At 39.4% G+C, this 27,920-nt stretch overlaps 1 protein-coding gene across 3 annotated transcripts in view; it reads left to right on the forward strand.

Moving 5' to 3' along the window:
• LOC119232554 (phospholipid-transporting ATPase FetA-like) overlaps nt 1-27,920 on the forward strand; it is a 76,024-nt gene that overhangs the window by 13,955 nt on the left and 34,149 nt on the right. For all 3 annotated transcript variants that reach the window (XM_037494605.1, XM_037494604.2, XM_037494606.2), the window contains exons 3-12: nt 4,081-4,152; nt 15,066-15,124; nt 17,968-18,081; nt 18,845-18,943; nt 20,520-20,581; nt 22,885-22,957; nt 23,316-23,386; nt 24,455-24,537; nt 25,182-25,340; nt 27,697-27,785. In XM_037494605.1, coding sequence (XP_037350502.1) covers nt 4,081-4,152; nt 15,066-15,124; nt 17,968-18,081; nt 18,845-18,943; nt 20,520-20,581; nt 22,885-22,957; nt 23,316-23,386; nt 24,455-24,537; nt 25,182-25,340; nt 27,697-27,785 — 881 coding nt within the window. The remainder of the gene's footprint in view (nt 1-4,080; nt 4,153-15,065; nt 15,125-17,967; nt 18,082-18,844; nt 18,944-20,519; nt 20,582-22,884; nt 22,958-23,315; nt 23,387-24,454; nt 24,538-25,181; nt 25,341-27,696; nt 27,786-27,920) is intronic.

The raw sequence follows: 27,920 nt of genomic DNA on the forward strand, positions 1-27,920 counted from the left end.
TGAACACCCTCATGACATGAAACTTTCTTCTCCCAGAGCAAGTGGAGAGGAGAGGGATGGCAAGGAGGAAGCACTAGTGCTTTGTATGACATAGTCTCAAAGTCAAGTACCACCATATTTTTTAGTCACTAAGTCTAGCCCATACACCAGCTCCACTTCTTTAGGAGAGGAGTGTCAAAGATTTGTGGACATATTTCAAAACCACCATACTGGAGATCCTTAAATTCTTACATCCTACTTTGTACAATTTTCTCTCTTGATGTTGTTCTTATTATGTCTGCCTGTATTGCCCCTTCAATCCTTCTAATTCATTGTTTCTGGTCTTCTTTGGAGTTGTAAAACAGTTAAAACTCCTTATTAGAATTATGTGTAAATAAGAATAAAAAATAGATTTTGGGTGAGGGCCTAAGAAGCTCTTCTGTAAGTAAAATACTTCACTACATTGAGTTCATGTTGTCTATCTTGACTGTTCATTGGCTAATAGTTGCTTGCTTCTGGTTATCTACCAAATATGAACTTTATGATTGAGAGATTATTATAATATGAAGCAACTTTAAGGAACAAAGAGTAGAGGAGGGCTTCTTCTCTCCACATCTTATGTCTTACAACTTTTTCTCCCCACATTTTCCCTGTTACTCCTGCTTGTTTCCTAGTTGTTGATACACATTTTTATATTAATCTTAATACAGTGGTTAAAAGCATAGGTTCTGAAGTCTGACTACCTAGACTATGTTCTAGGCTGGCTTTGCTACTTACTAGCTGAGTGGTTGTAGGCACATTAATTAACCTCTATCTGCCTCAGTAACAACAGAGTGAATCTACTTCACAAAGGGTTTTTAAGGGCTAAATGAAAAATATATACATATATATGTACACACACATATATGTATGTATATTTGCGGACATTGGTAAGCTCTGAATTAATGTTGCCTACTTTTTAAATTAAGCCTAAAAATGGAGTTCTCCTGTTGACTAAGTAAAATGCCTAAAATTCATAGACATTTGTGGTTAGTTTTCACTGTCCAGTGGCCAGCTCGTCTTTTAATCTGTTTTGTCTCATTCTTAAGTCCTGTGGAATTCAAAAACTTTTACCATGAACCAAATTAAGATAATTAGGAAACTAAATCTGCTTCTAAGATCATCGCAGATCGAAGCTAGCTTGCATTCCCCATGCCACTGTCCTCTACATGACTAATTGAGGATTTGCTATACTGTGACCACTTACCACAGTGAGCCACTATTTGCCCAACTGGTAAAGATAGGCATTCTAGTCCAGGTCTCGTAAGTGGGTATTTAGGAAAGCCGATATCTGGACCGTGACATTGTACAACTGCAAGGGCACAGTTCCCTTTGCAGTGTGTGAGTGATGACCACTGAAGATAGTGAACAATCTGGATGGCCATATGTGGTGTTTCATGCAAGAAAATATCCAAGGAAATTAGATACTCATTTTCTACAAATTTCTGGAACAAAGTCATTTGGAGACACTCCTAATCCTTTATTTATTTATTTTTTTGCTTCATACCTTAACTTTTCCTTCTGTATCTGTTTCTTCTTCCCTTGCCTCACATTCTTTCCCTCCTCTGAGTTTAACAGCTTAAATGTACTTTCCAGTTGACTGCTGTGAAACATAATGTGTACTGAGAAAGTCACCAGGTTGGTTGAGTGCCTTGTTCAAGCTTAAACAGTCATTACTCAGACCCCTGGCTGGCTGTAAATGCATTATAAGCATTTCACATTCCAACCAGTACCGCCTGTGGGGATTTGGCCAGGCTACCCTGCAAAGCCACTCATAGCCCTGCAGGAGTTGGAAGGACTCCAGAACCTCAGGACATCCCATCTTTGGCTCTCTTCTCAGCAGCAGTAAGGCATACCAACCATACTGTGGGGTGTGGAACAGGGAGTGGAACTGGGTGCCCAGAGAGTGGTGATATACCGAGATGAAAATGCATACATTGTACAAAAATATCAAATGATGTAAAATATATATAAAATAAAATAATAAAAAATTTGAAATGATGCTTCGAACTTATAATTTTCAAGATTTTTTTTAAAAACCCTATTTCTAAGGGCATTTCATTGGAAAGTTATCAGATTTTTTTCACTTAAAAGTATAATTTTTCTGGGCCTCCCATGGTGGCGCAGCGGTTGAACTGCAGCCTCTGCAGTGCCGGTTCTTTCCCCGGACGCCTGCGAGGATCCCACACACACACAAAAAAAAATATATGTATGTATATATATATGTATATATATATATGATTTTTCTAAGGTAAAGAACTATTGGAGCTTTGATCATGGGGGAGGCATGGTAACATAATCTGAGAATGTGTGGACCTGTTCCCCTAAGTTATATTCAGTGCTGTAAACCAATGTTTCCTCAATTAAAAAAAAAAGAGTGGTGATATTGGAACTGCAAACATTGGTAAGGAGAACCCAGATTCTATTGATAGAAGAAACAGACTTAAATTGGAGTACAAAACTTGTAGCCCAACACACAATGAATTTTGTGTGACTGCATTTAATTTACTTTTTTGTTATTGTTATTATTTACAAGAAGCATGCACTGGGCCTCCCCTGGTGGCACAGCGGTTGAGCACTGGGCTGCGAAGCTGCCCGCAGCCTCTGCAGCGCTGGTTCGATCCCCGGCTGGCTGGCGAGGGTCCCACATGGCGCGCAGAGCTCTCCTGCCACCCACTGCTCCCCTCAGCAGTGTATTTCGTCAGTCTGCCTGCTCTGCTCCCCACTCTGGCTCTGGTGAATTCTCTCACCCTCCCGCGCTTCTGACTGTACCCAGTGCTTATATAAATAAATAAATAAATTTTTTAAAAAACAAAAAACTAACCTTTAAAAAAAAAAAAAAGAAGCATGCACTTATCAATTCGTCATGGTATAACCAGCACTTCATTTCCTAGTGTTTTATACCTAATTACTCCCTGACTCTATTAGTTATTAACTCTCTATTAACTCCCTGACTCTTAGTTATTTGACATGACTCTGCCTGGATTATTGAAATATGAATTGTATCCTTAATGAGGCCCTTTGGGACTCACTGAGGGCAGAACTGGAAGACACATTCTCCTGATAATTGAACATTCCTAGACTGGGAACAATCTTGGACTATATACTTCCCTCAAAATTATGAATTTTTTCCCTATTAATCTTGTTTGGGATGATTAAGTTGAGAATATCTCTAAAGCTTTCTAGTCTTAGCTCATCCACGTTTAATGACTTAAGAAATTGATTAATTAAAATACTTTATTGATCTCTTCAGAGTTAAGGATGAAGAGCAATAAAGGAAGAAGGGTTTTTCTGTGTAGAATTTTTACAGGATTTGATTAAGTATAATTTTCAGAAGGTTAAACAATACCGAGGAGTTGTGATCCCATACTTTTGAGTTACAGTGTTGTAAATCAGTGTAACCTCAATAAAAAATTTTTTTTTAATTCCTGACTTATATAAATATAAAGTGACTAGGTATCACTGATTTTTATTTAATTCATTAATGAGGAAACAAGTAAGATGTTAAGACTCGTTCAAATGAAAATTTAGGAGCTAAGTATAGGGAAATTTCCCTAAGTATAGTGAAATCTGAAAATGTTACAGTAAAATTTCTGAATTATACACAAAACTAAAGTCCTAAAATGTATAACATTTGAAGTTATCTTTTACACCAGACATAAAATATTTGCATTTCTGCTAGATAAATGTCTCTTTAGTTAGTATCTGCCGTGCATAGTTATAGAATAGTCTAGTCAATAGAAAACTAATCAAAGGTATGAGTCCAGAGCTGCACCAAATTAAAGGAATAAGCCCAAACTGCATTCGATAATTTATTTTGCCTGTCAGTTTACAGTTGGCTTAGATCTGGTTGCTAGGAAATGGAGTCTGTTTCCCAAACTTTGAAAATATAACTTTATGATAAAGACATATGAAATGAGTTCCAAAATTTAGCATATGTATCTTGGAGGTAGATTATTTTGGATTTCAGAGATTGAGTTCCAAATGTCTTTAAGCACATGTTAAGTGAGGTTATATCAGAATGAGAAACTCTCGTTCTAAATCTTTTTATATCCTTTACAGAAATTCTTGGGAATTATCATTGGTACTGCTCTGCAATGTCTGTATTTGAAACCCATAGCAAACAAAGTGAAGGTAAGTGAACTCAGTAAAAGTTATCTAAGTTTATACGCCATGATTACTACTGTAATCATGCGCGCGCACACACACACACACACACACACTTGCCACCTAAGCAGACTGACCAACCTGCCAATGAAACCACCAACCCACCAAACAGCTGACCAAGAAAGGAAATAAATTTTGCAAAAGTAAATACTTTGTACTTATAAAAAAGCTCCACTATTTTGTCATGTCAAAATTCTAACTTGAGTAGTAATAATTGCTCATCTTTTGTACTTTTCCAATATTTGGAAGTTCACTAGTAAAGTTGTGTTCCTTTCTGAACCCTCTCCATCCTTCATAACCACCTTCCACTGAGAAGAGGTGGTTAATGTGAAGAGCAGTTGCTGAGACAGAAAAGGTCGTCCTTTGCAGCCTTTTTGTGAACAGAACAATTGTTATTGACTGTGGTACTAGGGAGGATTTCTATACAACATGCTTTCCTTTGGTGAATCAAAGTGCTAAAGGGATCTGGGATAGTCATACCCAAGCCATCTTTCAGAATGAAGCTACCTGATGCGAAAATAATTTTTTTCTGAAGTAATGTAGCTCCATATTTAGGCTTCCTTTTGAGGAATGTGGAAAGGTGTGGAGAATGACGTTAACTTGGTGATTTAAGGCCACATTATACCTCTTCTTTTCTTGCTGTTATTGTTATTTCTGTCTGATTCCTGGAGAGAGTCCCTTCCAAGGGCTCTTGTTCCAGACAGAGGAAGTCTCAACCAAGGGAAACCAGAAAGTCTCGCTTATTCCCAGAACTGCTAAAGGAGGGAGTGTAACAGGGTGGTCCCCAGGAAAGGGGGAGGTTCCCTGCCCCACCCAAGGGAGGGTGGAGCTGAGCAGGAAGAGGAGAAGCTGAAGAAGAGACTGAGGAAGGAAGCAGGATGGAGCCAGGAGACCTGGAGGAGGCACATGGAGCCTAGAGACACGTGAAGAAACTGCGCTTGTCTTTTGGTCATGGACTGGGTGACACAGATGTGGGTGAGACCCGTGGGGAGGTGACAATGGCAGCTTTTATCTTGATGTTGATTTTGCTCTTTTCCTTCCGGGCTTGTCCGGTTGTTTGTGACCCTTTTCTGTGGGTCCCCACTGGAAGATGCTTTAGACTTTTAGCAGGCTTTGGGGCGTTGTTCTGGGCCGATCCCATATGGATAGACTTTTACCCACGAGGGGACGGGTCACTTTGGGTGCTTCATTTAGAAACTAGACTCTTTGCCTTACCTGTATTGTTTCCTAGTTTTATTAAAGATCCTTCCCATTAGTCTCATGTGTTTTATGTTGATGCGGCGGATGGCAGAACCCATTTAGAATAGGCAGGTTTGCGGGGTTTGGGCTGCCCCTCTCCCTGTCCTATAACAGGAGGACTGAGGAAAACAATGATTGGTTTCTCCTGAATCTTCTTACAAACAGAAAATAAGAAGAGCAAAGTGCTGCAGGGAGTAATAAGTCCAAGGCAAAAGAAAAATGTGGTAATCATCAATAAAGACTGAATGATTTATTCAACAGATATTTATTGCTCACCAAACGACTGCCAGTCATGTGCTATATGCTGGCAATACAAAGGCAACAAAATAAAACAGAATTCCTGCTTGTGTGGAGATGATGGCTTAGCAAGGGATGGCCTTTAGTTACATAATAGCACATTAAATCACAGCACAGAGAAATATCAAATTATTGCTACAATAATGCTGTGAAGTCCATTGATTATTTTTCTCATACCATTCTTTTCCTTTTTGTCTTCTTTATATTTTTTAATCATGATGATTTTAAATTCTCTGTCTGGCAGGCAAAGAAGTTTTTCCACGTCATTGTTGTTGAGTTCTGGAGGCTGGTTTTCTTTATGTGGTTTGCCTTCCCCTGAAGGCTTGCTTGGCAATTTGTATTTTTCCTTCTTCCTGTTGTTTGTTTTCTAATTTGTTTTATGCGTTGGGACACGGTGCTGCTGGTACTGGTGGGCCTCTCTTTGGGGTGCTCCTGAAATGTCTGGAACTGGTCACCAGACTGAGTCCAGCACTGTTAGGCCAAAACTCCACAAGAGCAAAGATGCTGTGGATATGTTGATGGCACTGTCACTGAGGAGCCCCACCCTCTGTATTTGTTCAGTTCCAGAGGAGAATTGTAAGGTTCCTGTCTTGCAATTCCCTATCTTGCAACAGTGGCACAGGGGCTGCGCTTACTCCCGGTGCCTGTCATTCCTCTGTTTGAGGGATGGCACCCTGCTGGCTTCACTCAGCTCCAAATCGCTGGTGTGGGCAAGGTCTCCCTCCACACAAGTCTTCGCTCACCTCCTTCTGCGGACCTCACCCTCTCTTAGTTCCGTCGGGGATCTTGAGGTCCCTTTTCCACAACTCTCCATCCTGCAACAATAGCACAGGGTTCTGCACTCACTCCTGATGCCTGCCATTCGCCCCCCACACCCTGTTGGGGTATCCCACCTGGCTGTCTCCACTCAGCTCCAAATCTCCGTATGGGCGGGATCTTGCTCCATGTGCATCTCTCTGTTTACCTCCATCTGCGGACCTCAACCTCTTTCAGGCTTTTCAGTTGTTTTTATGGGAGAGTTTAATCCTGGCATCCCTTGCCACCTTGTTGGATCCATGTAAATGTTTGCTTTCTTTTCTCAATTGTAGTCCCCATAGAATTTCCACCACCAGTTCACCCATGCACTGTCACCATAGTCCCTTGTGCTTTTCCTACCCTTGTTTTGATCCCTCTCCCTCCCCATCCCCTGCAGAAAGCCTCCAATTTATAGTTGTCTGTCATTTCTTCTATGTTCCAAATGAGGTCAGAATGGTCAAGCAGAATTCCCAACTTCCTTCTGCCCAGGGTAACAGTAATGATGTTCCTGTCAGCTTTTCCCTGAGAGAGGAAAGAGGAAAAACCAACTGTTTCCAAGAGGACATGACTTGGGGCCTTTGGGGAATTGTGGCAGCCAAACCAGTGTTCTGTGACATCCCATTAATAAGTTAGGTGTGGGGAGGGGGCTTGCTTTTATTATTATTTTGGTTTTCTTTAGTATCTTGTCCTTCAAACAATCTTGTTTCTGTTAAACTTGAATAGTAGAATTAATGAATATATAGGGGATGGTCATAAGTGGGAGCCCCATAATAGTTTAAGGACTGAATTTTTTTTTACATTTGATTCCATTTATTTATTGTTTAATTAAAAATTTTTTTACATCATTGTTCATTTTTAAACAATATTTGCTTCCCCCACCCCCTCAGGTGTAGTCCCCATAGAGTTTCCTTCCCCAATGCACCTGTGCACATCACCTCAGTCCCCTGTGCTCCTCCCTCCCTCCCTCTGATCCCTCTCCCTCCTCCTCCCCTGCAGGATGTCTCTGATTTACAATTGTCTGTCTTTGCTTTGTTGTGTTTTGTATTGTTATTATTTTTTTACACTGATGTCTTATTTGGTTCCCCTATAATCCTGCTATAAGTGAAACCATCCGATATTTTTCTTTTTCCTTCTGGCTTATATCACTGAGCATAATTGCTTTTAGCTCAATCCAAGATATTGAGTAGAGTTCCACTTGCTAGTCTGGCTTTTGTACCCTTCCTTCTCTACTGGCTGAATCAGCTTAGTACATCAACAGAAGATAGCTGAAAGTTCAAAATCTTTCTTGGGCACAGACAACTATATCAGTGATGCTTACGGAAGGAATATCCTTGACATTGCATAGGATAAAAAAAAAAATTTAAATGCCAGGAATTATGTAGGCGCTTTACAATTATCATGTCACTTAACCCTCATGTTAGTATGTAAAGTAGATTTTACTACCATGTTTTATACATGAGGAAACTAAAACCCCAAAGTGGAAAGTGACTTGCCCTAAGTCACATAACAATTTAGTCACAGGGCCCAGTCTAGAATAGCTAAAATATTTCCTGAGCATTTTTTATGTATTAGGAATTGTTCTAAAATGCTTTGCATGACTTCATTTATTAGTCCTCACAATAACCTTGTGAGTAAATATTACTATCATTTCTATTTTACAGATGAGGAAAATGAGTCTCAGAGAGACTCCTTAAGGCTCCACAGCTGGTAAATTGAGGACTGAGATTTGAACCCTTGCAATCTGACTCGATTGCCCCGTGTTATTAACCATTATGGGAACCTACCATATTTTTAAATTCTATGTTTATGGCAGATTTTATAATACCAAGATGTCTTGTTGCATCTGGCCCTTTCATTTCAATGGCTGGTATTGAGCACAGGACCTTATGAAAATAGGCTGAAGAGGCAGTAGATTCACAGAGGCTGGAGTGAGGTGTTTAAACCCTTGAATTCTATAGCCAAGACCTCCTTGTCCAAGCTAATTTCCAATCTTAAGTAGTTCTAACTTCTCACCTGTAACTCACATTTTGTCACTCTAGTTTCAGCAAAACAGGAATAAACTTTGAGTTAACAAGTAATAAGAAAAATACTTAGTCAACCCAGTCTCTTCACAACAGTATTTGCAAGCCCTAGGGGATCTTGAATTAATCTTTCATTATCCAATCTAAAAACTTTCTTCTTGCCTTTATTACTTGAAACATGACAGCCTACTTTCTTTCTGTAAGTGTGTCTTCTTTCTCTCAGATTTTCAGTTTCTTCTCCTAAATTGTTGTGCAAACTGAAGTTTTAACCACTTCTCGCATCATTCCTGCTTTTCCCTTCTTAGAAATCCCTGCTTATACCTTCTCTGTTGTTCCCCTCCCTTCCTTTCTGATATTCTGGTCAGTAAAAATGCTACTATCCTTTCTTCTTTTTCTTCTCCTTGGCAGGTCTTGTGTCAAAGAGACAAAACTAGATATAACTTTGGAGTCACATTCTGACTCTACAAAGTCAGGCTCTAAACTTTGGGATCTACCTGTTTTACTTTACATTTACACTCAAACTCAAGGAAGTAGATTTGTATTCAGCCACTGTGTAGAGCTTGGATTCCATGTGACTCTTTGGGCTAATGGGCTTAGAGAGAATAGCCTGCTGTACCCACATGAGTTGGGAAAACCTGATAAGGGTTTTTAAATTGAAAAGTAATCAGTGATAAGTGGGATTAAATTTAATAAAAGGTGTAAAATTCAATAAGAAAATATTAGAATTTTGTCAAGAGGCATAAAAATATTTTTGATTAAAAACAGGAGAGGCTGTGCTAGATTGTTAAGTGTGGTTGCAGAGAATGCCGCTGGCATGGGAAGATTGATTTTACTTACCAGTAACTGAGCAAATTGAGTATGACCATAGTAGAAAATTAGCCTGCTCAGGGATAATTTCAACACCAGTGAAAATACCTAGTTAAATACTGCCCCAATCCTCTGCCTACTTAGGCTGTTATCTGGGCCCTTGTGAGACCATGAGTATATCCTAAATCCTCTATGCAACTAAACTGTCTGACCCATGCATGTTCCACTGTTTGTATAATCTGTGCTGTAATGATCAGCAGAAATTCTTGTATCACAGGGTTGTAAATAAACCTAGTACTAGTCAAAACAAGACACAACAAAACTTCCTATCAATCCCAATCACTTCCTCAATCTTCATTCAAATAATTCTAGTAATTCACGAGAATGAACCAGAAAGACAGGCACTAGTCCAGTAGAACAAACTATAAGCTGTAGTGCTGGGTGGTAAACCTAGGCCACTTATTTAGGTGTTTTTAGCAAGGTGATTATATAGACATGATCATAATGCACATAGGAGTGACTTCCCAGGGTTATACCATCTGTCTCCCTCATAAGGATATAATATGCAACTGGTGAATCAGAGTTTGGGGGAGCAGGCCTGGTGCCTGAGGACCCTAGGCAGGCTCCTCTTGGTTCTTGTCTTCAACTAGGAAAGAATTCAATGTTGAGACCAAAGCTACAGAAAAGCAAGAGATTGATTGATAGATAAGAGGAAGGACAGGAAAGCTATCCGAGTGGAGAGGGGTTCCGAGCGGGTAGCCACTGAGCTGAAGAGAGATAGGTACTTAAATAGGTACAGTGGGAAAGGAGTGGGGATTTGGCTGTTGGGTGTGTCTGCATCTTATCTCTTGCTGATTGTCTGGGCCCGTGGGAGTGTCCTAGGCTAACAAGGCCCACTGAGTTTTCCCGTGTTACCCAGCCTACTATTTTGAAACCAGCTTTGGTCCATTGCTATTGCACTATTTTGGTGTTTTGAACATTCCATTTTTAATCGGGAGAGAGGACCCTCTTGATCTGTGACTTTTTCTCAGTCAGGTTGATAAGTGGATGTGGTGCTCCCTGTTCCTAACTGACTGCCTGTACCCATTTCCTAACTTCCTCCTTCACTGGTGGATGACTAATAGTGCCAAAATGTCAACTCTATCCAGATTAATCTGTATAATCCAGATCTGTATACTCTGAAATGCTTCGGTAAGAGTAGTTAAACATCCCAGTTTCACTTTTCCCACAACTTGTATGAACCCTGGAACTTGGTTCCTCATAATTTTCTTAGGTATTTTCTGTAGGAAATTTCCTCATGTTCTAGTTTCATCATGTTTAGCATTTTTTTCTAATTACTGGAGGAAGAACAGAAGAAATGACATGAAGAACCATAAAGGTCCTTGTCTTATCATTGGCTCTCCCAGGTAGCTTTCAAAAGTTTATGAGCTTATTCTATAAAACATTTAAAGAAGACCTAATACTTATCCTTCTCAAACTCTTCCAAAACATTTGCTAACTCCTTTTATAAGGACAGCCTACCACTAATACCAAAGCCAGACAAGGTCTGCACAAAAAAAGAAAATTACAGGGGAAGATCTTTGTATAGATGGGCCTTTCTGGTGGCACACGGGGTTAAGCACCGCACTATGAAGCAATCTGCAGCCTCTGTAGCACGAGTTCGATCCCTGGCTGGCCAGAGAGAAACTCACATGGCGAAGCAGACCTCTTCTGTCTCACCTGCTGCTCCCCTCAGCAGTGTATGTCAGTTAATCTGCCTGTTTTGCTCCCCACTCTGTCTCTGGTGAATCCTCTTACCCGCCCCCATCTCTGACCTGTACCCCAGCTCTTGTATGCATAAATAGATATATCTTTAAAAAAAAAAGATCTTTGCATTGATACAGAAATCTTCAAGAAAATATTATGAAACTCAATTCAACAATATATTAAAAAGACCACACACTATGACCAAATGGGATTTATTCATGGGGTGCAAGGAAGGTTCAACATATGCAAATCTATCAATGTGATTCATCAATAAGCAAAATGAAGGATAAAAATCACATGATCATTTCAAAGAATATGAATATGCTAACTTGACAAACATGCACACCCATGTATTCACTGCAGCATTATTCAAAATTGCCAAGGAAACAACCCAAATGCCCAAAGACAGATGATTAGATAAAGAATACATGGCATATATGCCAGTGGAGTACTACTCAGTCTTAAAAAATTAAATCTTGCCATTTGTGACAACATGGATGGGCCTTGAGAGGATTGTGGCACTGCAAAAGTCAGGAGGAGGAGGACAAATACTGTATGATTTCACTCATCTGTGGAATGTAAAGGGGAGGAAAAAAGCAAGCAAACAAAACAAAAATAAAAAGAAACTTTTAGACTCTGACAACAAAATGATAGTTATCAGAGAGAAAGGAGGGTTGCTGGTGAGCGTGGTAAGATATATACAACTGTTAAGGTGAAAAAAAAAAACTGTACAGTGTTCTAAACTGTTACCTCAATAAGAATAATTTTTGAAAGTCTCTGATCTTAGATCCCTGAGAAATGCCATGTATTTTGCCAGTCCAATTGTTTTTTCCATGGGAGAGATTTCTGCCTCCCTTAATAACCCATCTTGACTCCAGTCCCAGAGTTCTAGTGAATAAAATTTTGCCTTTGTCTTTAATCAAAATTCTGAAGTTTATCCAGAGGAAAATAAACATTCTAAGAAGACTTAAAAAAGGAAGATTTGCTATCCTATATTAAAAGTCATGTAATTTAAAAGAGGAATAGAACAATAGAACATAATAGAAAACCCAAAATCACATTCAGTGTGTTAGAATTTAGTGTATTATGCAAGTGATATTTAAAGCCAGTGGGAGAAAATGCTTGCAAAATCATGTATCTGATAAGTGAATGTCTATCCGGAATATAGAAATAACTCTTATAGATCAGTGATTACAAAGACAATGAATTCAGTTTAAAATGGGCTAAGAATCTGAATAGACATTTCTCCAAACAAGATATATAAATGTTCAATAAGCACATTAAAAGATATTCAACATCAGTAGGGGGAAACAAATCCATACTACAATGAGATAATACTTCACATCTACTAAGATGGTTAAAATAAAAAACACTAGCAATAACAAAATTGGTGAGGATGTGGATAAGTTGTAACCTCATACATTGTGGGTAGGGATGTAAAACAGTGTAGCTGCTATGAAAAACTATTTGGCAGTTCCTCAAAAAACTTAAACATAGAATTACCATATGACCCAGCAGTTCTCTTGAATATATACCCAAAAGAAATAAAAATATGTCCACACAAAAACTTGTACATAAATGTTCATAACAGCCAGAGTCATAATTTTTAAAAGATGGAAACAACCCAATGTTCATCAATGGATAAAAAGATAAATAAATGTAATAGAATAGTATTCAGTCATGAAAGGAGTGAAATACTAATACATGCTATAATATGAATGAATCTTGCAAACATTATACTAAGTGAAAGAAGTTAGTCACAATGAGCTCCATATTATTCCTTTTATATGACTGTCCAAAATAGGCAAATCCATAGAGACAGAAAGTAAATTAGTGTTTGCCAGGGACGAGAGAAAGGGGAGAAATGGAAATGGGTATGGAATGTCTTTTGGGAGTGATGAAAATGTCCTTGAATTAATAGTAATGGTTGAATAACCCTGTGAATCTATGGGAAATACTGAATCGCTCTCTTTAAGGGAGTAAATTTTTTGTTAATTTGAATTATATTTAAAAAAATAAAATGGAGCAGTTACTGGGTTGGGTCTGTAGGACCTGCAGACAGAAACTTCTTTTGAGGGGTAAGGTGAGTGAGTTCAAGATAGGTAGGAGTCCGTAGCTGAGAGGAAGAATTTTTGAGGGTCTTGGAAGAAAATTTACTTCTAATCTTGAGAGCCATGAGCCAACAAAGACCTTCGTGGGCCAGAGAGCTTTGAAATAGACGTTCAGTATAATTCAGACACAAGAGTTTTTTGAACTTCCTGACTAAGGAGAAAAATTCTATGGAAATGTAGTCTAGGAATTTCTAGAAGAGTTAAGGATAGAAGACTTATCTGCTGTATCGACCTTTGGGTAAATTTTAGATTGCTTGATATATGTACTATCCAGACTCAAGAGAACTGAGAAACACACCATGCCATCCAAATAATAATCAAGCATTTGCTCCTTCAGGAATACTTCCATATCCAACTTTCCCTGACTTCTTTCCTCTTCTGTGTACCCCTAACAGCCTATTCTTACCTATATCACTGCCCTTGCAGTAGAGGGAAATTTTGTTTGTCTTCTCCACTACGAATAGCAGCCCAGTATGGTCAGTGATAATGTAACCCTGGGACTTAGCACAGGGCCTGACACCTACCAAGATCCCAGTAAATGCTTTGTTGAACCAATGAAGAATTGAAGAGTCTACATTGTAGGAAAGTTTCATTCAAGACAGAAATCTCTGTTGATAATATATACTTTTAAGACTTTTCAAAGCATAGTAATGATTTCATTATAATACTTTTTAATGCCTATTTGTTTTTTTTTTTTTGTTTAATGCCTATTTGTTTTGATGTGATGATTTTTATCATGTGTTACAATTATTGGACTCCTACAAAACTAAAACTCCTGTTAAGGACTCTTGTCTTACTCATCTTTCTAACCATCACAGCATCTAGCACAATGGCTTCTGGGACGTAGTGTCACCTCGTGGGGCACAGCACTGGGAGCAGGCATGGGACAAAGGAAAGCATATTCAGACTCCAAGGGGAGAGAGGCCTAGAGCGGCTTACACCCAAAAAGGTGCAGTCCCATTACAAGGGCAGTCTCATCTTTATTTAGAACCAGGTTCAGAGAAGACAGGAGAGCGGAGAAGGCGGGCAAATACATAGAGGAATGCACATGCATGGGGGATGCATCACCATCTGGTGCAAGCTAGGGTGGAGTGGCCAGGGGCTATTGCATGGGGGGCTCCATTGTTCTGCTCATCAAAGCACACTATCTCTAATCCCTATTCTTGACTAACTTTCTGCTAATTCTTTACAAGTAAGGTTTTCTAGCTGATTTTGTTCATCTGACCAAAATGTCTGCCTGCTGTTCTCAGCAGATCCTGGTTTCCCAGTATGTTCCTCATACCAAGACTTTTGTCTTTGGTGAGAGGCCTGGTGCCTGACTGTACATTTAGCTTGACTAGCAGGAACTCCAGGCACCAAGACAATAGCCCCTATAACAAGGAGTGCTGGGATTCCACACAGTAGATAATCGATGATGATCTGTTAATTTAAATTTAATTAATCATATTTAGGAAAAGCTGCCTTGAAAAGAGCCACAGATATCTTAAAATAAGGTGCTGAAATTGGCCTTTGAGGGAGGACTGCATTTCTGTGTTTGGTAGTAATGTTGGTGCAGGCTGTCCTGTTGTCTGCAGAGACATATATAGGATTACTAGAAACATTAATTGTGGAGAACTTAGAAGTTACTTGTCCTGTTGCCTCAAGAAAACTTGAGTACTTAAGGATTTCCATTCTTATTATATTTCTTTAGTTTTCATTGTTTGGTCTTCATTTTATTATATTTCTTTATTCTTTGAGTACAGAAACAAAGTTCTACTGCTAAACAGCTGTCCTCAGTTAGAAAATGTGAGGATATTCACTCGGCCAGCTTCCAGGCTCATCTACATGGGGGCAGCCTTGTCATCATTTCTCTCCTCTTTTTCAGAATGTGAGAGACATCTGCGAGCCAACAACAGAGAATTCAACACTCTGTTCGATTATCCAGTGAGTATCAGGCCTCTGGCTATTTCAGAAGGGGGCTGGTATTCTCCTCTGATATTCCCCCTTGTAGATCTTACAACACAGATCTTTCAGGCTTCTAAACAATGGGAGCTGTGCTGCTTAGGCTCAAAACCCAAGGTGAATCCAATGACCTATGTTCAGGGGAGACTATATCTCAGATTTGGGGTCTTACATATATTTCCTAGAAATACTATAGTTTTTTCTTACAAAAGCATAGTTTCAAAGTTTTCCTTTGTCATTTAAACATCTATGACAATTGATCTGCCATATGGATCTGTCTAATTCACTTGGAAGTGCCATAGTTTACCACTGTATTAATATACCTTAATTTACTTAACCAGCCTCCTATCGATGAACATTACCAATGTCTGCATTCATATCCCCCTCTGAAAAAACATCTCCAGAGTTTTGCTATGATAAGTGATCCTGAATGAATCATTATACATATATCTTTGCACTTTTGTGTGACTGTAGGATATGAATGTTTCCTAGAAGTGAATTGGCTGGATCAAAAGGAAAACACATTTAAATTCTGATACATATTATTGCATTGCCCTCAAAAAATATTTATCCATTTATGTTTCTATCTGTAGTGGAGACCTCTCACATGTCTCCATTCCTGCCAAACTAGGTACTGTCATCTGTCATCTTTGCCAGGCTCCTAGATGAAAAATGACACTTTATCTATCCTTAATTTTGAATTCAATCAATACTCTTTTCATGTTAATTAGCCCTTTGTATTTCTTTTTCTGGAAACTACCTATGAATGATCTTTGCCCATTTCCTATTGGATTACTTATTTTCACTTATTTATTGTTTTTGATAAAGTAACTCATAAAAAGATATATATTGAAAAAGTCAGGGGCCTCCCTGGTGGCACAGGTGGTTGAGCGCAGCACTGTGAAGCTGTCCGCAGCCTCTACAGAGCCGGTTTGATCCCCGCCGGCCTCGGAGCAACCCACATGGCACAGCAAACCTCTCCTGTCTTGTCCACTGCTCCCCTCAGCAGTGTATTTTATCAGTCTGCTTGTTCTGTTCCCTGCTCTGTCTCTGTTGAATCCGCTCACCCTCCTGCACATCTGGCCTGTACCCTGGCTCTTGTATAAATAAAATAAATCTTAAAAAAAAAAAGTCATGCTCCAACACCCTTGCCCACATCTGCTCCCTATAGGGAAGTTTCTTGTTACAAGTTTCTTGTATATTCTTTAGTGTTCTCTGTGCAAACAGAGCAAATACAAATATATATGCTTATTTTCCTACTCTCTGACACTGTTCTGAACTTCAACATATGACCTGGCATTGTTCTTATAATCATAATTTCATAATAGCTTTTCCCTTAATTTCTTTCTTGAGCTGCATAGTGTTTCCAATGCAGATTTAGCATAGTTTATATAACCAGTTCCTTATGAATTGACATTTAGGTTGTTTCTAATTACAACAGATGCTTTTATGCATATATAATTTCATGCATGTATATATATAGAAAGAGATAGGTAGATGTACATATATATTGAGAGAGAGAGGCAGATATATAGGCATACATATTCTTAGTTTGTAGTCTGTAGGATATTAGTTCACAGTTTCTGAGGTAAAGAGGTTTTAGTTAATAATAATATTAAGGGCATGGCTGTGGAATCAGCTTTCCCCCCTACATCTCGACCTGCAGAAGAATACTGTGGTGTAATCAAGAGAAGTTTGGCATCAGACAGACCTGTGTTTGAACATAGCTCTGCTCCTTACTTTGTATCTCTAGGCATGTCATTTTACTTCTCAGATCTTCATTTGCCTCATTTATGAGGGAAAAGGGCATGATAATGTCCACCTTACATGGTAGTTGTGGGAGTTGAATATGATTTTGAAAACCATGAGTTCTCTTTCCCAAAAAACTATTACCCCTTGAATAAAAGGGTGCCAGTTTCATACCTCTCTGTAGCTACATTTCCCACCATGATGTTTGGCATAGAAAACGTATTCAATAAATATGTACTAAATAGTCAGTGAATAAACATATTTATCTGATTCATATGTATTTAACAACCTTTTCATTTCCCTGTCCCTACCAGTTACTCATTCTTCTCATTTCTCTAATGTTTCCCCTATTTTTATTCCTTTTCATCTTCCCAACCTCTATCTACTGATTCCCAATAGATCCTTAGCCTTCTGTTCTCCTTTATTCCTCCATTTAGCCCTCAGTCAGGTATCAGTGACCAAATAAACCAATAAATAGCCAAAACCAAAGCCTATAACTTCTATCGTATTTAAATTTTATCCCTGCTGCCAAAAAAAGCTAAACACTGAGAAAGTTCCTAGTTAAGCAGATGTTCTACATTCTTGAGATATTCCTTCTCTTTGACATTTAAGAGTTGAACAAAATACTCTATCTGTAAGATAGCTGAGAAGTATTTATACCTCAGTCTTGCAAGAGAATCATAATGACTCTTGTCTTTGTTTGCTAAACAAATGCTACCTAAATGGGTAGAAACCTGAAATACATTAATTAGCTATTAAATGAAGTGAAGAATCCAAGCAAAGGATCAGATGAAGACAAATTGTATGACTGACCCTTGAAAATAGACAGTAGATCTGAGACACTGTGGAAGACGGTGGGAGGAGAGCACCATAGAGTGTGGTGGAGGACTGTGGGCCCTTTGATGATGGGAAAACTATGGTGACGCACCTGAGGGGAGAAATTCTTTATTGTGACTTTTTCCTGTTTCTGAGAATGGTCTTGGTCCTTTTTGTTAAGACTAGGAGTTGGGGGCAAGTACTTACCAGAGAAACTGTCCTTTGTTCCTCCAATTTTACTTGTTTTCTTTTACTTTCAGGACAACTCCATCAAGACCTCAAAATATAATGTCTTGAACTTCTTGCCCCTGAATCTATTTGAACAGTTCCAGAGACTTGCAAATGCCTATTTCCTCATCTTGCTGATCCTACAGGTAATTTCCTTTTGGGGCCTTTTCCACAGAACACTTTATTAACCTCTCTGGGGCTAGGCTGTATAATCAGTTATTCTCTCCAAACTGAGAAATATCTTTTATTTCAGATAATAGACAAGTAGCTAGTCTCAACAGTGCTCTAGAGTAGCTGCGGTCAGGATTAGCCAAGGAAAGTAGGTCACCAAACCCTGAGGAAGGGGCGTTCCCTTATCATGGCTAGGCAGTCAGAGTTCAGCTTGACCGTAGGAAGCCACAGATTTCACCCCAGCCACTTCCTCCTCCTCCTCTCCCCAGCTTCCCTGCCAGAAAGTTAACTTGCAGGAGTGTTGAAGGAGAAAGGTTTAGAACAAAAGTGGGCCAGCACAGGGAAGGAAGCAGGGAAGGGAAGACCCAAATTGGAAGAAAGGGTTTTCCCTTGTGCCAAAAGGGTGTGGATGGGTTTGTGGTTTCCCTGTGTCCACGTAAACTCCCCTGTCCCCAGCAGATTCCTTATCAGAGGAGAAGTGGCCCTTTGCCGTCAAGACAAAGGTAGTGGGATTCAGGGCAGATCAGTGGCAACTCAGAACCTCCACTTGTGTTGTCCTTTTTGGGGAGATGTTTACTTATATTTGGGGAGCTTTACAAAGACTGTAACAGAGGAAAGCAAAGAGTTGTATTTCTTACAAACCCGTAGGGATGACAATGGTGGTGGGATAGGGAGTTGGGAGAAAATAAGTTATCCTGTAAGCTTTTAACCCAAGTTTCTCTCCCTTCCCTCTCACAGTTGATTCCCCAGATCTCCTCCTTGGCATGGTACACAACTGTGGTCCCCCTGATAGTGGTGCTGTCCATAACAGCAGTGAAGGATGCCAGCGATGACCTGGTGAAGTGACCTCCCCAGCCTTTAGTCTCTCACCATACCTAGTCAGACCAGGGCGGCGGGGTGGGAGGTGGGGCAAGGTGGACTTCCCAGACTACCTAGAGCTAGGAAGAAGTGCCGAATGAGAGAGATGTCTCCTTTCCTTGTTTCCTTCTTTACCCCAGATAAATATTTATGTAATTCAGTTAGGGCAAGATTGGTGGTCTGTGCGTGGCCTGAAAGTGGTAATGTAAGACCTTCTCTGTCTTCCTCCTGACACCACTTTTGAGCCCATTTTTTGGGTTTCCTCCTTTTAAATAACCCACTTCTCCCTTTATTCCCTTCTTAGAATTTTCCATTCTGCTCTCATCCTTCTTCCTCCATTCCCCCTTTTCCCATTTGTATATTCCTCTTCCCTTCCTCCCTCTTTCTCCTGTTCATATCTTTGTTCTCCCCATCCTGCATTCCCCTTCTCCTCTCCAACTCTCCCTGTTCCATTTCCAATGTTCAGTTCTGTTAGGTATACACAGCTAGGAGCCCTCTGGTTTTAGGAAGCCTCATGACATAAGCAGAGGCTGACTCCTTTGATGGCCTTGGAGGGAGAAACTGGCCCCTAGTGAGTCTTCCTCTTTGCTCCTTTAGCAACTGGCTTGGAAAAGTGAGGGTAAGGACTCAATACTCTGCCTCCTAGTGGGATTTGGGAAGCCAGTCCTATTGACCTGCTTGAAATTTCCATAAGAGAGTTCTGATTTTGCCAGGATAGATATTTAGACCAAAATTTGAGAGCAGGGTCTTTCTCCAACTCTGTAACTTTATACCTGTTTAAACCCAAAATTAGTACATGTAGTAAGTTAGGTTTCAGTCACAACTCAGTTTTACCAAAATGCAACTTTATTTCTCTATAAGTAAACTCATACCACCCTCCCTCACCCAAACCTTTTAAAACAACCAACAAAAACTTAACTTGCCAATTCACAATAACCCAGTTACTTCTGATTAGAACTCAGGTCTCTTTAAGATAAACAGGCTGACAAATTCAGGATTCTCTATGTCCCTTTTCCAGTCCTGCCCTGAAAGGAGGGGATTCAGTGAGCCCCAACATCAGGACATGCGCGGTATTTGTTCTCCTTCTATTTGGCTGTTAAGTGGAAAAATCTTCCTCTTTCCTCATTGCCACCGTAGAAGCCTTTGTGTGTTGACTGTCTGTGGGAAGGAGGTGAGGATGTGCTTGAGAATCCTCAGTTTTCCTTCTACCTGCCAAGGTGTATGAGACTCTAGGCCTGCCTGTCATTTTGTATTGGCTCCTCTGGAGGTCTAGACATAAGTCATTTTTTTCTTATTCCTGTAGGCTTTGGTTTTTGACATTTAAAGTCAAGATTTTGCCTTCCTTGTCACCCTGGGTTTTTTTTTTCTGACTCCCGCTCCCTGCTTCTCAGATTCATGAAATCAGCCTCTTGGCCTGGTTTTAATGGTAGAAGGGCTTCAGGGGGGAAAAGGAAAATTATAAAAAGGGAGAACAATATTGGATAAATTTTTCATAATATTAACTTTCTACATGCATTTTAACTAGTTTCCTGAATATTTGCTTGTGTCATTTTAGAAAAGGCACAAAAATGACAATCAAGTCAACAACAAGTCTGTTCTGGTGCTGACAAATGGCAGGTAAGTCCTTCTAGGGAAGCCAGTTTAGGAAAGACTGGCTCTGGGGAAGCTGAAGCTTAATGTGATGGGTACTTTGGAAAGGTAACTCAGGACAGTGAAAAGAACTTTGGGTTTGACATAAGAATTTGTTTCTAAGTCTACTATGTCCTAAACTTGCCATGTGACTGTAGACCTCTCCAGTCCTCATATTTTGTATCTATGTAGTGGAGATAATATTTTCTACCTTATGGGATGCTTGTGAAAATAAAAATTAAATATTGTGCATTAAATCAATTAGCAAATTATAACCTGGTATTAATATGCAAGTAATTATTATCACTGCAGGAATTGGCATGGAGACATCTGTCAGTAGACCATCACTGGATTCTGACATGTCTTGTTGACCTTTTTACTATAACTTTTGCTCATGTCATTTTTTTGTTTACATTTTTGAAGAAAGTACTGATGTTGACCCCATATCTGTGGTATTTGGTCATAACTATCTATACCGTTGGGCTAGTATTTATATTTGGTGGAGATCTGCAAATTTTGAGCAAATTACCTTAAGAGGGAGGCAGGCATAATTCCTATACAAAGCAAAATGTGGAGACTATCATAAGAAGGACAAAAATTATTCTTGTAATTAATAAAAAAAGCAATGATAGCTGGCTAAAAGAATCAAGGAAGACTCTCTAGAGGAGGTAATATTTGTGCTAGGGCTAAAGGCATGGGGGAAAATTCAACAAGCAGAGATTGTATGAAGGGAAAAATGACCAGTCTGTACAGAATTACAATCATAAAGACACACAAACCTGAAGGAATTAAAGATTGAGGTCCAGTCTTTTTTCATAGAGTCCTTACAGTAGCTATCATTTTTAATCATATAATTCTGTTTTGTGAAATTCTTTGGCATCTATATAATCCTATTATTTACCGTGTCTGCTTATTCCTACTCATGGTATTTCCTTATTATTTTCTTACTCATTATTTCCTTAAGTGTTTTGGTCCTTTAAAGCCTCTCATGTGATACCACAAAAAAATTGAGTTGTGATTTAAAAGAACATTTTAAAAATCAAGGAAGGACATAGAAATAAAATGAAACGTAGATAAAACTGGATTAATCAGAAAGTTATGAGGCTAAGGAATTACTGACCAAAGGAACTCAATAGCTTGAACAATTGGGCTTTTTTAATATTATTGGAGAAAAATTTGTCTTAGAGGGGTACTAGGTAGGAGCTCACAGCAGGGCCCTGGTTAGACTTTGTAAATCAGTGAGTGTCTGATTAATTTAATATTTGAGGTGAGGCTAGTTGTTGAAACAATCTGTATTCTAGAAAATGGCTTTTTCTAGAACACATGGATCTCAAAGAAGCTATCTTTCCAGAAAAGATGTTCTGAAAACACATGCCTTTTGTGTGTCTGTCAAAATGATGATGTATATCATGCTTACAGAAAACAAAGTGTCTTTCAAAGGCGAAATGGGCCATGGTCTCAAAATGTGTCCTCTCTTTCCCAACTCTTTGAGTGCTTAACATAATAGAATTGTTAGGGGTAGTTTCTATTTCCAAAAGGTTTATGGCAATGTATAAATCTCAGTCCTTTATTAGGAAGGAGTGATTTATGGGCCCTATACAAGTAGAGAAATTGAGATACAAAAAAGAGAACAAAGCCACTATTATTGTAGAATCTGCTTCTATTATCAGACTGCCTTGTACAGGAGGTGGGGATTTGAGGATTTGAAAGTAATCCAATTTTAACATAAGTAAATAAATTTAGTACAGCCATATGATAGAGAACATTTTAGCTATTGAAAAAAAAGCCACATTTTCTCTAAGTGCTCTTCAAAATATGTTATTAATATATTATTAAATGAAAAATGCAAAGTACAGAAAATTATGCATCGAGTATGTAACTTAAACATGTATGTTGTATGTGATTCTATGGTCTGATATTTTCTAGGGAAAAAATACTAATAGTGGCTACCTTTGGGAAGCAAAGTTAAAATCTGGAGGAAAAAAGAGACTTTACTTTTTCCTTTTATATACTTCATTATTTTAACTGTTTTGCCATGTGCATATATTACTTTTACTTAAAAAAAAAAGTATGTCTTCATATACTTTTATACGGTCTGAGAAAACCAAGACAACCTGAAGTCCAGAGAAATGGGCCCCATTCTAGATTGTAGCCAGGATACATCACAGACCAGTTTGGTCCTCCTCTGAGTCTTGACTTCAGCTCAGCTATTTATTCTTTCTTTCTTGATTGTCAAAACAGGACTATGGGGAAATTCTCAGAACAGGCATTCAAGGGTCATTTTCTTACAGGATGCAGAAGAACAAATGGATGAATATCCAAGTGGGAGATATAATAAAAATAGAAAATAATCAGCCTGTTCCGGTAGGTGCCTCTTTTGGCTCTAGCTTTTTCTTTTTTGGCTTGAGTGGGTACGGGAACCTTTTTGGTCCTTCTGCTCCCACTGCCTTTGGTGACCTCCATCTGCCTCAACTTCACATCTGAAGAGCAGCAACTCCTGTGGTAAGAAATTTGTTCTTGTCTGCCTCTTACAGGTAAAACGAAGCTAGTTTTGGGGGAGGGGCATCTGTGGTAGCAGTGATAGGTCCTAGACAAAGTAAACCAAATGTCTGTAAATTCTTAGAGTGAGCTCCCATTCCTGAGGTAACTGCTTTTGTCACTGTAATGTCGAAGTTTTCCTTATCCCTGCTTTCCTTATCTTGTCTGACTTTTCTCACCACAGGCTGACATACTGTTACTCTCTAGCAGTGAGCCCTATAGTCTGACGTATATAGAAACAGCAGAACTAGATGGGTAAGTGTTCCCTCCTGATGATCCCTTAAGATGGTTGAGCCAGCTTAGAGAGGCTTCTCACTGGGAGAGAGCATGAGGCAGACAATGAACTATATTCGCAGATGAAGGTAGCAGTGTAGAGCTGAGGAGGCTATCCAAACAAGAGAAATAGGAGGCCAGACACTTGGGACCTCAAATCTAAGGCTGTCATTGAGCATCTATGGGATGTGGAATCTGAGCAAATAAGGACCATATTCTCCTTCTCTAAACTGGGGATACTCTGGCTATATCAAGGATGCTGAGTGGCAGGAAAGAGGATAACAAAACTGTAACATTTCAGAATAGAACTCCCAAATTTCTGGGGGCAGGGGAAGGGGAATGTCGAGGCAAATGAGTATGGAGGAAATTATTTAGTAATCAAACACCATGTTCCATAGAGGACTTAAGACAGAAATTCATTAATGTGCAAAAGACAAGGTCTTAGTGTAGGATAGAGGCCATCTTCAGAGAGTTTGTCCTGTGGAGTTTCTATCAGTCTGCATCCTAACAACTATTCCTCTCAATGCCCACAAGTTTTTTTTTGAAATGTAGCTTCCATTTTGCTTCTGCCTCTGTGTCTCCTGTATCAGTAAATGGTTAATTGGGATTCCTTCATGGGTCCTATAAATATTTGTGAGGTGAGGAGCATGTCTACTTGGAGGGATGTACAGGTTCTTACCAATCCTGCTCCTTATTCTCGAAGGGAGCAAATGCCACCTCTGAGTTGTTTCATGATGTCTCTTCAGCTTCCCTAGAGCATCTGACTTGGAAGATCTTATGGGCTGGCTAAAGTAGTGGTAGTGTGTTGCAGAGGAGAGTAACTGGGCTAACACATGGCTCCCTCATAGCTTCTACTTCAATACTGTCATTGCAAGAAAAGAACAGTGAGAGTGACTCTTAAGCTCAAACCTAAGCAGTAATCTCTTTTGGCTCAAGTCTAAACTCCTTTGCAACATCTCTTTTGTAAATCCCATGAAGTAGGAGAAACTGGCCTGTGCTGCTGTTATCTTTATGCCTTGTCGTCTGGTGACTGTGCATCCTTTACTCTAGTGAAACCAACCTGAAAGTGAAGCAGGCGCTCTCAGTTACCAGTGACTTAGAAGATAACCTGAAGCTTCTGTCTGCCTTCAATGGTGAGTTAGGATACAGTTTTGCCCACCCAAATTTTCTTCAGTAGAAGACTGGTTAAATAAATCATGGTACATTTGTACAGTGAGTTCTATAACATAAAAAATAATAGGTTGACACTTATTGACATGAAAAAAATCACAACATATTTATAAGTGAAAAAAGAGGTTACAATAGACTGTGTAATATGAAGTTATTTTGGGAAACATATTTTTGAGTAGCTGTACAGAAGCTAACTAGGAAGAATGTACTTCATACATATTTACAAAGGGCCTATTTTATTTTACTAATCAGGAAAAAGTCATTTTGAAAAAAATACTAGACTTGCTTTAAGTTAAGTAGTTTTTAAATTTCTTCAGATTCAGAGGCCAGACCTCAGCTGATGGTGATGAGTTACCAGGTAGGTTTTCTTTCTCTGAATAACCTGTGTCACCTGCAGAATTACTCGTCTTTGATGCCCAGAAACCTTTGCCTGCCTTTATAAAGGTTGCTGGTGAGACATGGGCAGCAGCTAAGAGAGGACAGGGAAAAAGATGTATATGTATTTTGAAAAAGGGATGTTCTTCCCTCTTGTTAAGCTTTCTTCTACCCTGTTAGGAAAGGCCTGTGATGACAAAACCAGGTCTTTCACTCCTTCATTTTCCTTCAGGAGAAGTGAAGTGTGAGACTCCCAATAACAAGCTGGACAGATTCGCAGGAGTACTGAGTTATAAGGGAAACAACTACTCTCTGGACCACGACAAGCTGCTGCTCCGAGGCTGTGTCATCAGGAATACAGACTGGTGCTGTGGCTTGGTGATTTTTACTGGTATGTCTCCAGGGTATGTCTGTCTGCCCCACAGACTGCTGGATTTCATGCATGGCCAGGTTGTGGGTATTTTAGTTTACAGGATGTAGATATGGCACTCAGAACACTATGGCCTTGAGACAGATAGGAAGGGAGGGATGTGGGTGGACCAACGGGTGGTTTAAGAAGAAATGTTTTTCACATTAAAAAAAATTCTTTTATCTCAAGCAATGAGTTGCCAACATATCAGCTCTGTCTTTGTTAGAGGAAGGCTTTGTGTTCCAAGACTACAAGGCATTCATGAGTCTTTCCAGTCATATCTGGATGCAAGAGAAGGTATACATGTAGAAGAAGTACACACAGAATTAACAAAGGGGGAACATGTGAAAGGGGAGAGTAAACATGTGGATTGCTCCCAGGAGGAGAAAAAGAAACACAGTGCTCATTGTTAAGAATATAAACTACAATGTGAAGCGTTTGTGCCAGAGAAAAGGCACCTGTAGATTGTTAGCAGTGGCCCTTTTGAGATGTCATTTACAACCATATTCCCTTTATACATATAGAAGTATTTTCTTGGACTATGATATGGTTCATGAAAATGGAGGACACCTCTGTACAGTCCTCTGTCCTCCCTGTGCCCTCAGTGACAATGGGCTTTGATGACAATCATAGCAAGATGAGGACACAAGAGATTAACACTGAGGAGGATTCACCAAACTGAATACCACTCAACTCAGAGATCCCCTTCTTGAGAATTTACTCCTAGACGTGGGGATCCTAGTTGCTTCACTTATGTGGAAAATAATGGGATCTGTGCTCTAGGGGGAGCTTAAGAGTCTAGGGAGCTGACGGTGGAAGCTTCTTCATTGGTTCTTGACCTACAGCAGCAGCTTCTAAAACTCAGAAGATTTAAAGTACACTTAGCAGTATATACTTTTTCACTGTTCTTCACCAGCTACCCCCAATGCACACATTGTCACACATAAAAAGTGCATTTCTTAGCAAAAATTATTTTCTACAAAGAGGCTAGCACAAATTTAGTTAATGTTTCCTGCTGACTCTTTGCTGGTTACAAGGTAGTGAAAAATCCTTGGGAACTTTGGGAAGTTCAGAACAGAGGGGAACTGATGCCATCCCAAGAACATGTCAGCTACTGAGGGCAAAAATGAGTTGCTTGAAACCTTTGTACATAAACTCTAATAAAGGAATTTTATCAATGTTTGCACATGGGGAGCTGGAACTTCCCTGGGTAAGCACTGAAAATGCAGGGCATAAGCTATGCCACTCTTTCCTCTTAAACATTACTTGAAGGCCATGAAGTCATGAGAAGTTTGGTTGAGAGGCTGGAAGCTACAGGGACAGTATCTTCCAAGGGTCCATAGAAAGATGGATTCCACCCCAGGGGTGGCATAGCTTATGCCCTGCATTTTCAGTGCTTACCCAGGGACGTTCCAGCTCCCCATGTGCAAACATTAATAAAATTCCTTTATTAGAGTTCATGTACAAATAATAATCAGATGGGAAAAAGCTAGAGAAATTGCTACATACACTTTCTTCTAAAGGTCTGTGTTTTCTCTGCAGCCCCATCTCTGCCCAGTAATTTCCAACTTTGGTTCCAATTTCCATTAAAAACTTTTTACATATTTTTGCTGTCTGCCCTTATCATGAAGAAATACAGAATTTCTGTCTCTCAGCTCAAAAAGTCTCAGCTCCTAAGCTTCCTTTCAGAGGAAATCACAGCCATTGCCTTTTTGTTTCTCCCTACCCTAGCTAGAAATTTTAAATATAGCTTGTTCAAGCAGTGGGTTTCCTCAAAGGAAGATAGAGATCTTTTTCATAAAAACCCTTTCCTAAGTTAAATAAATCAGATGGTGATAAGAGAGAAGCATGTGACTCCTATTTTTACTTAACTCATCTATGAAAGACTAGACTGTCTAAGGTGCTACAGGAAGGGGGTCTGCATTATAGAAATGCTTTATAGAAGTACTTTATCCTTAGAAATAGTTTTTTCTCAAATTTTGTTGATTTGCTAATCATTTCATAACTATGTAATTTTGGGAATATGCACATAGGTGCTTCACTCATTCTCCACCAAAGTTACAGCGCCAATATCCTATCACCTGCCCTCCCCTCCACCCTCACACACTCCCCAGACCCTTTGGTCACTAGTGTGTTTTCCACAGTCTAAGATTTGTTCTTATTGTGAGAAACATACTTTTCATTCTTTGAGTTATTGATATTAACTATGAACCTTTTCTCCAGGCTTTATCCCCTGGCACTGGAAAGAGGTTTGGTCATAAGGTACATTTCAACCCAATCTCAAGTCTTTGAGTATATTTAGTGATTCTAAGAGCTGATGTCTCCCTGTTTCATTTAGGGCCAGACACCAAATTAATGCAGAATAGTGGAAAGTACACCTTTAAACAGACACAAATAGACCATCTCATGAATGTCCTTGTGATCTGGGTAAGTTAAAGACTTTTTTTTCTGTTTCTTCACAAAAAGACATATTTCCTTATCTTCCACAAAGTAGCTGGTATTTCCAACTTGAAATTTAATTTTTGGAAGTCTCAAGCAGTTTCAAGACTCCACATGCAAATG

This window comes from Talpa occidentalis, unplaced genomic scaffold, assembly GCF_014898055.3.
Source record: "Talpa occidentalis isolate TD23 unplaced genomic scaffold, MPIMG_talOcc4v2.1 talOcc4.7, whole genome shotgun sequence".
In the NCBI taxonomy this organism is placed as follows: Eukaryota; Metazoa; Chordata; class Mammalia; order Eulipotyphla; family Talpidae; genus Talpa; species Talpa occidentalis.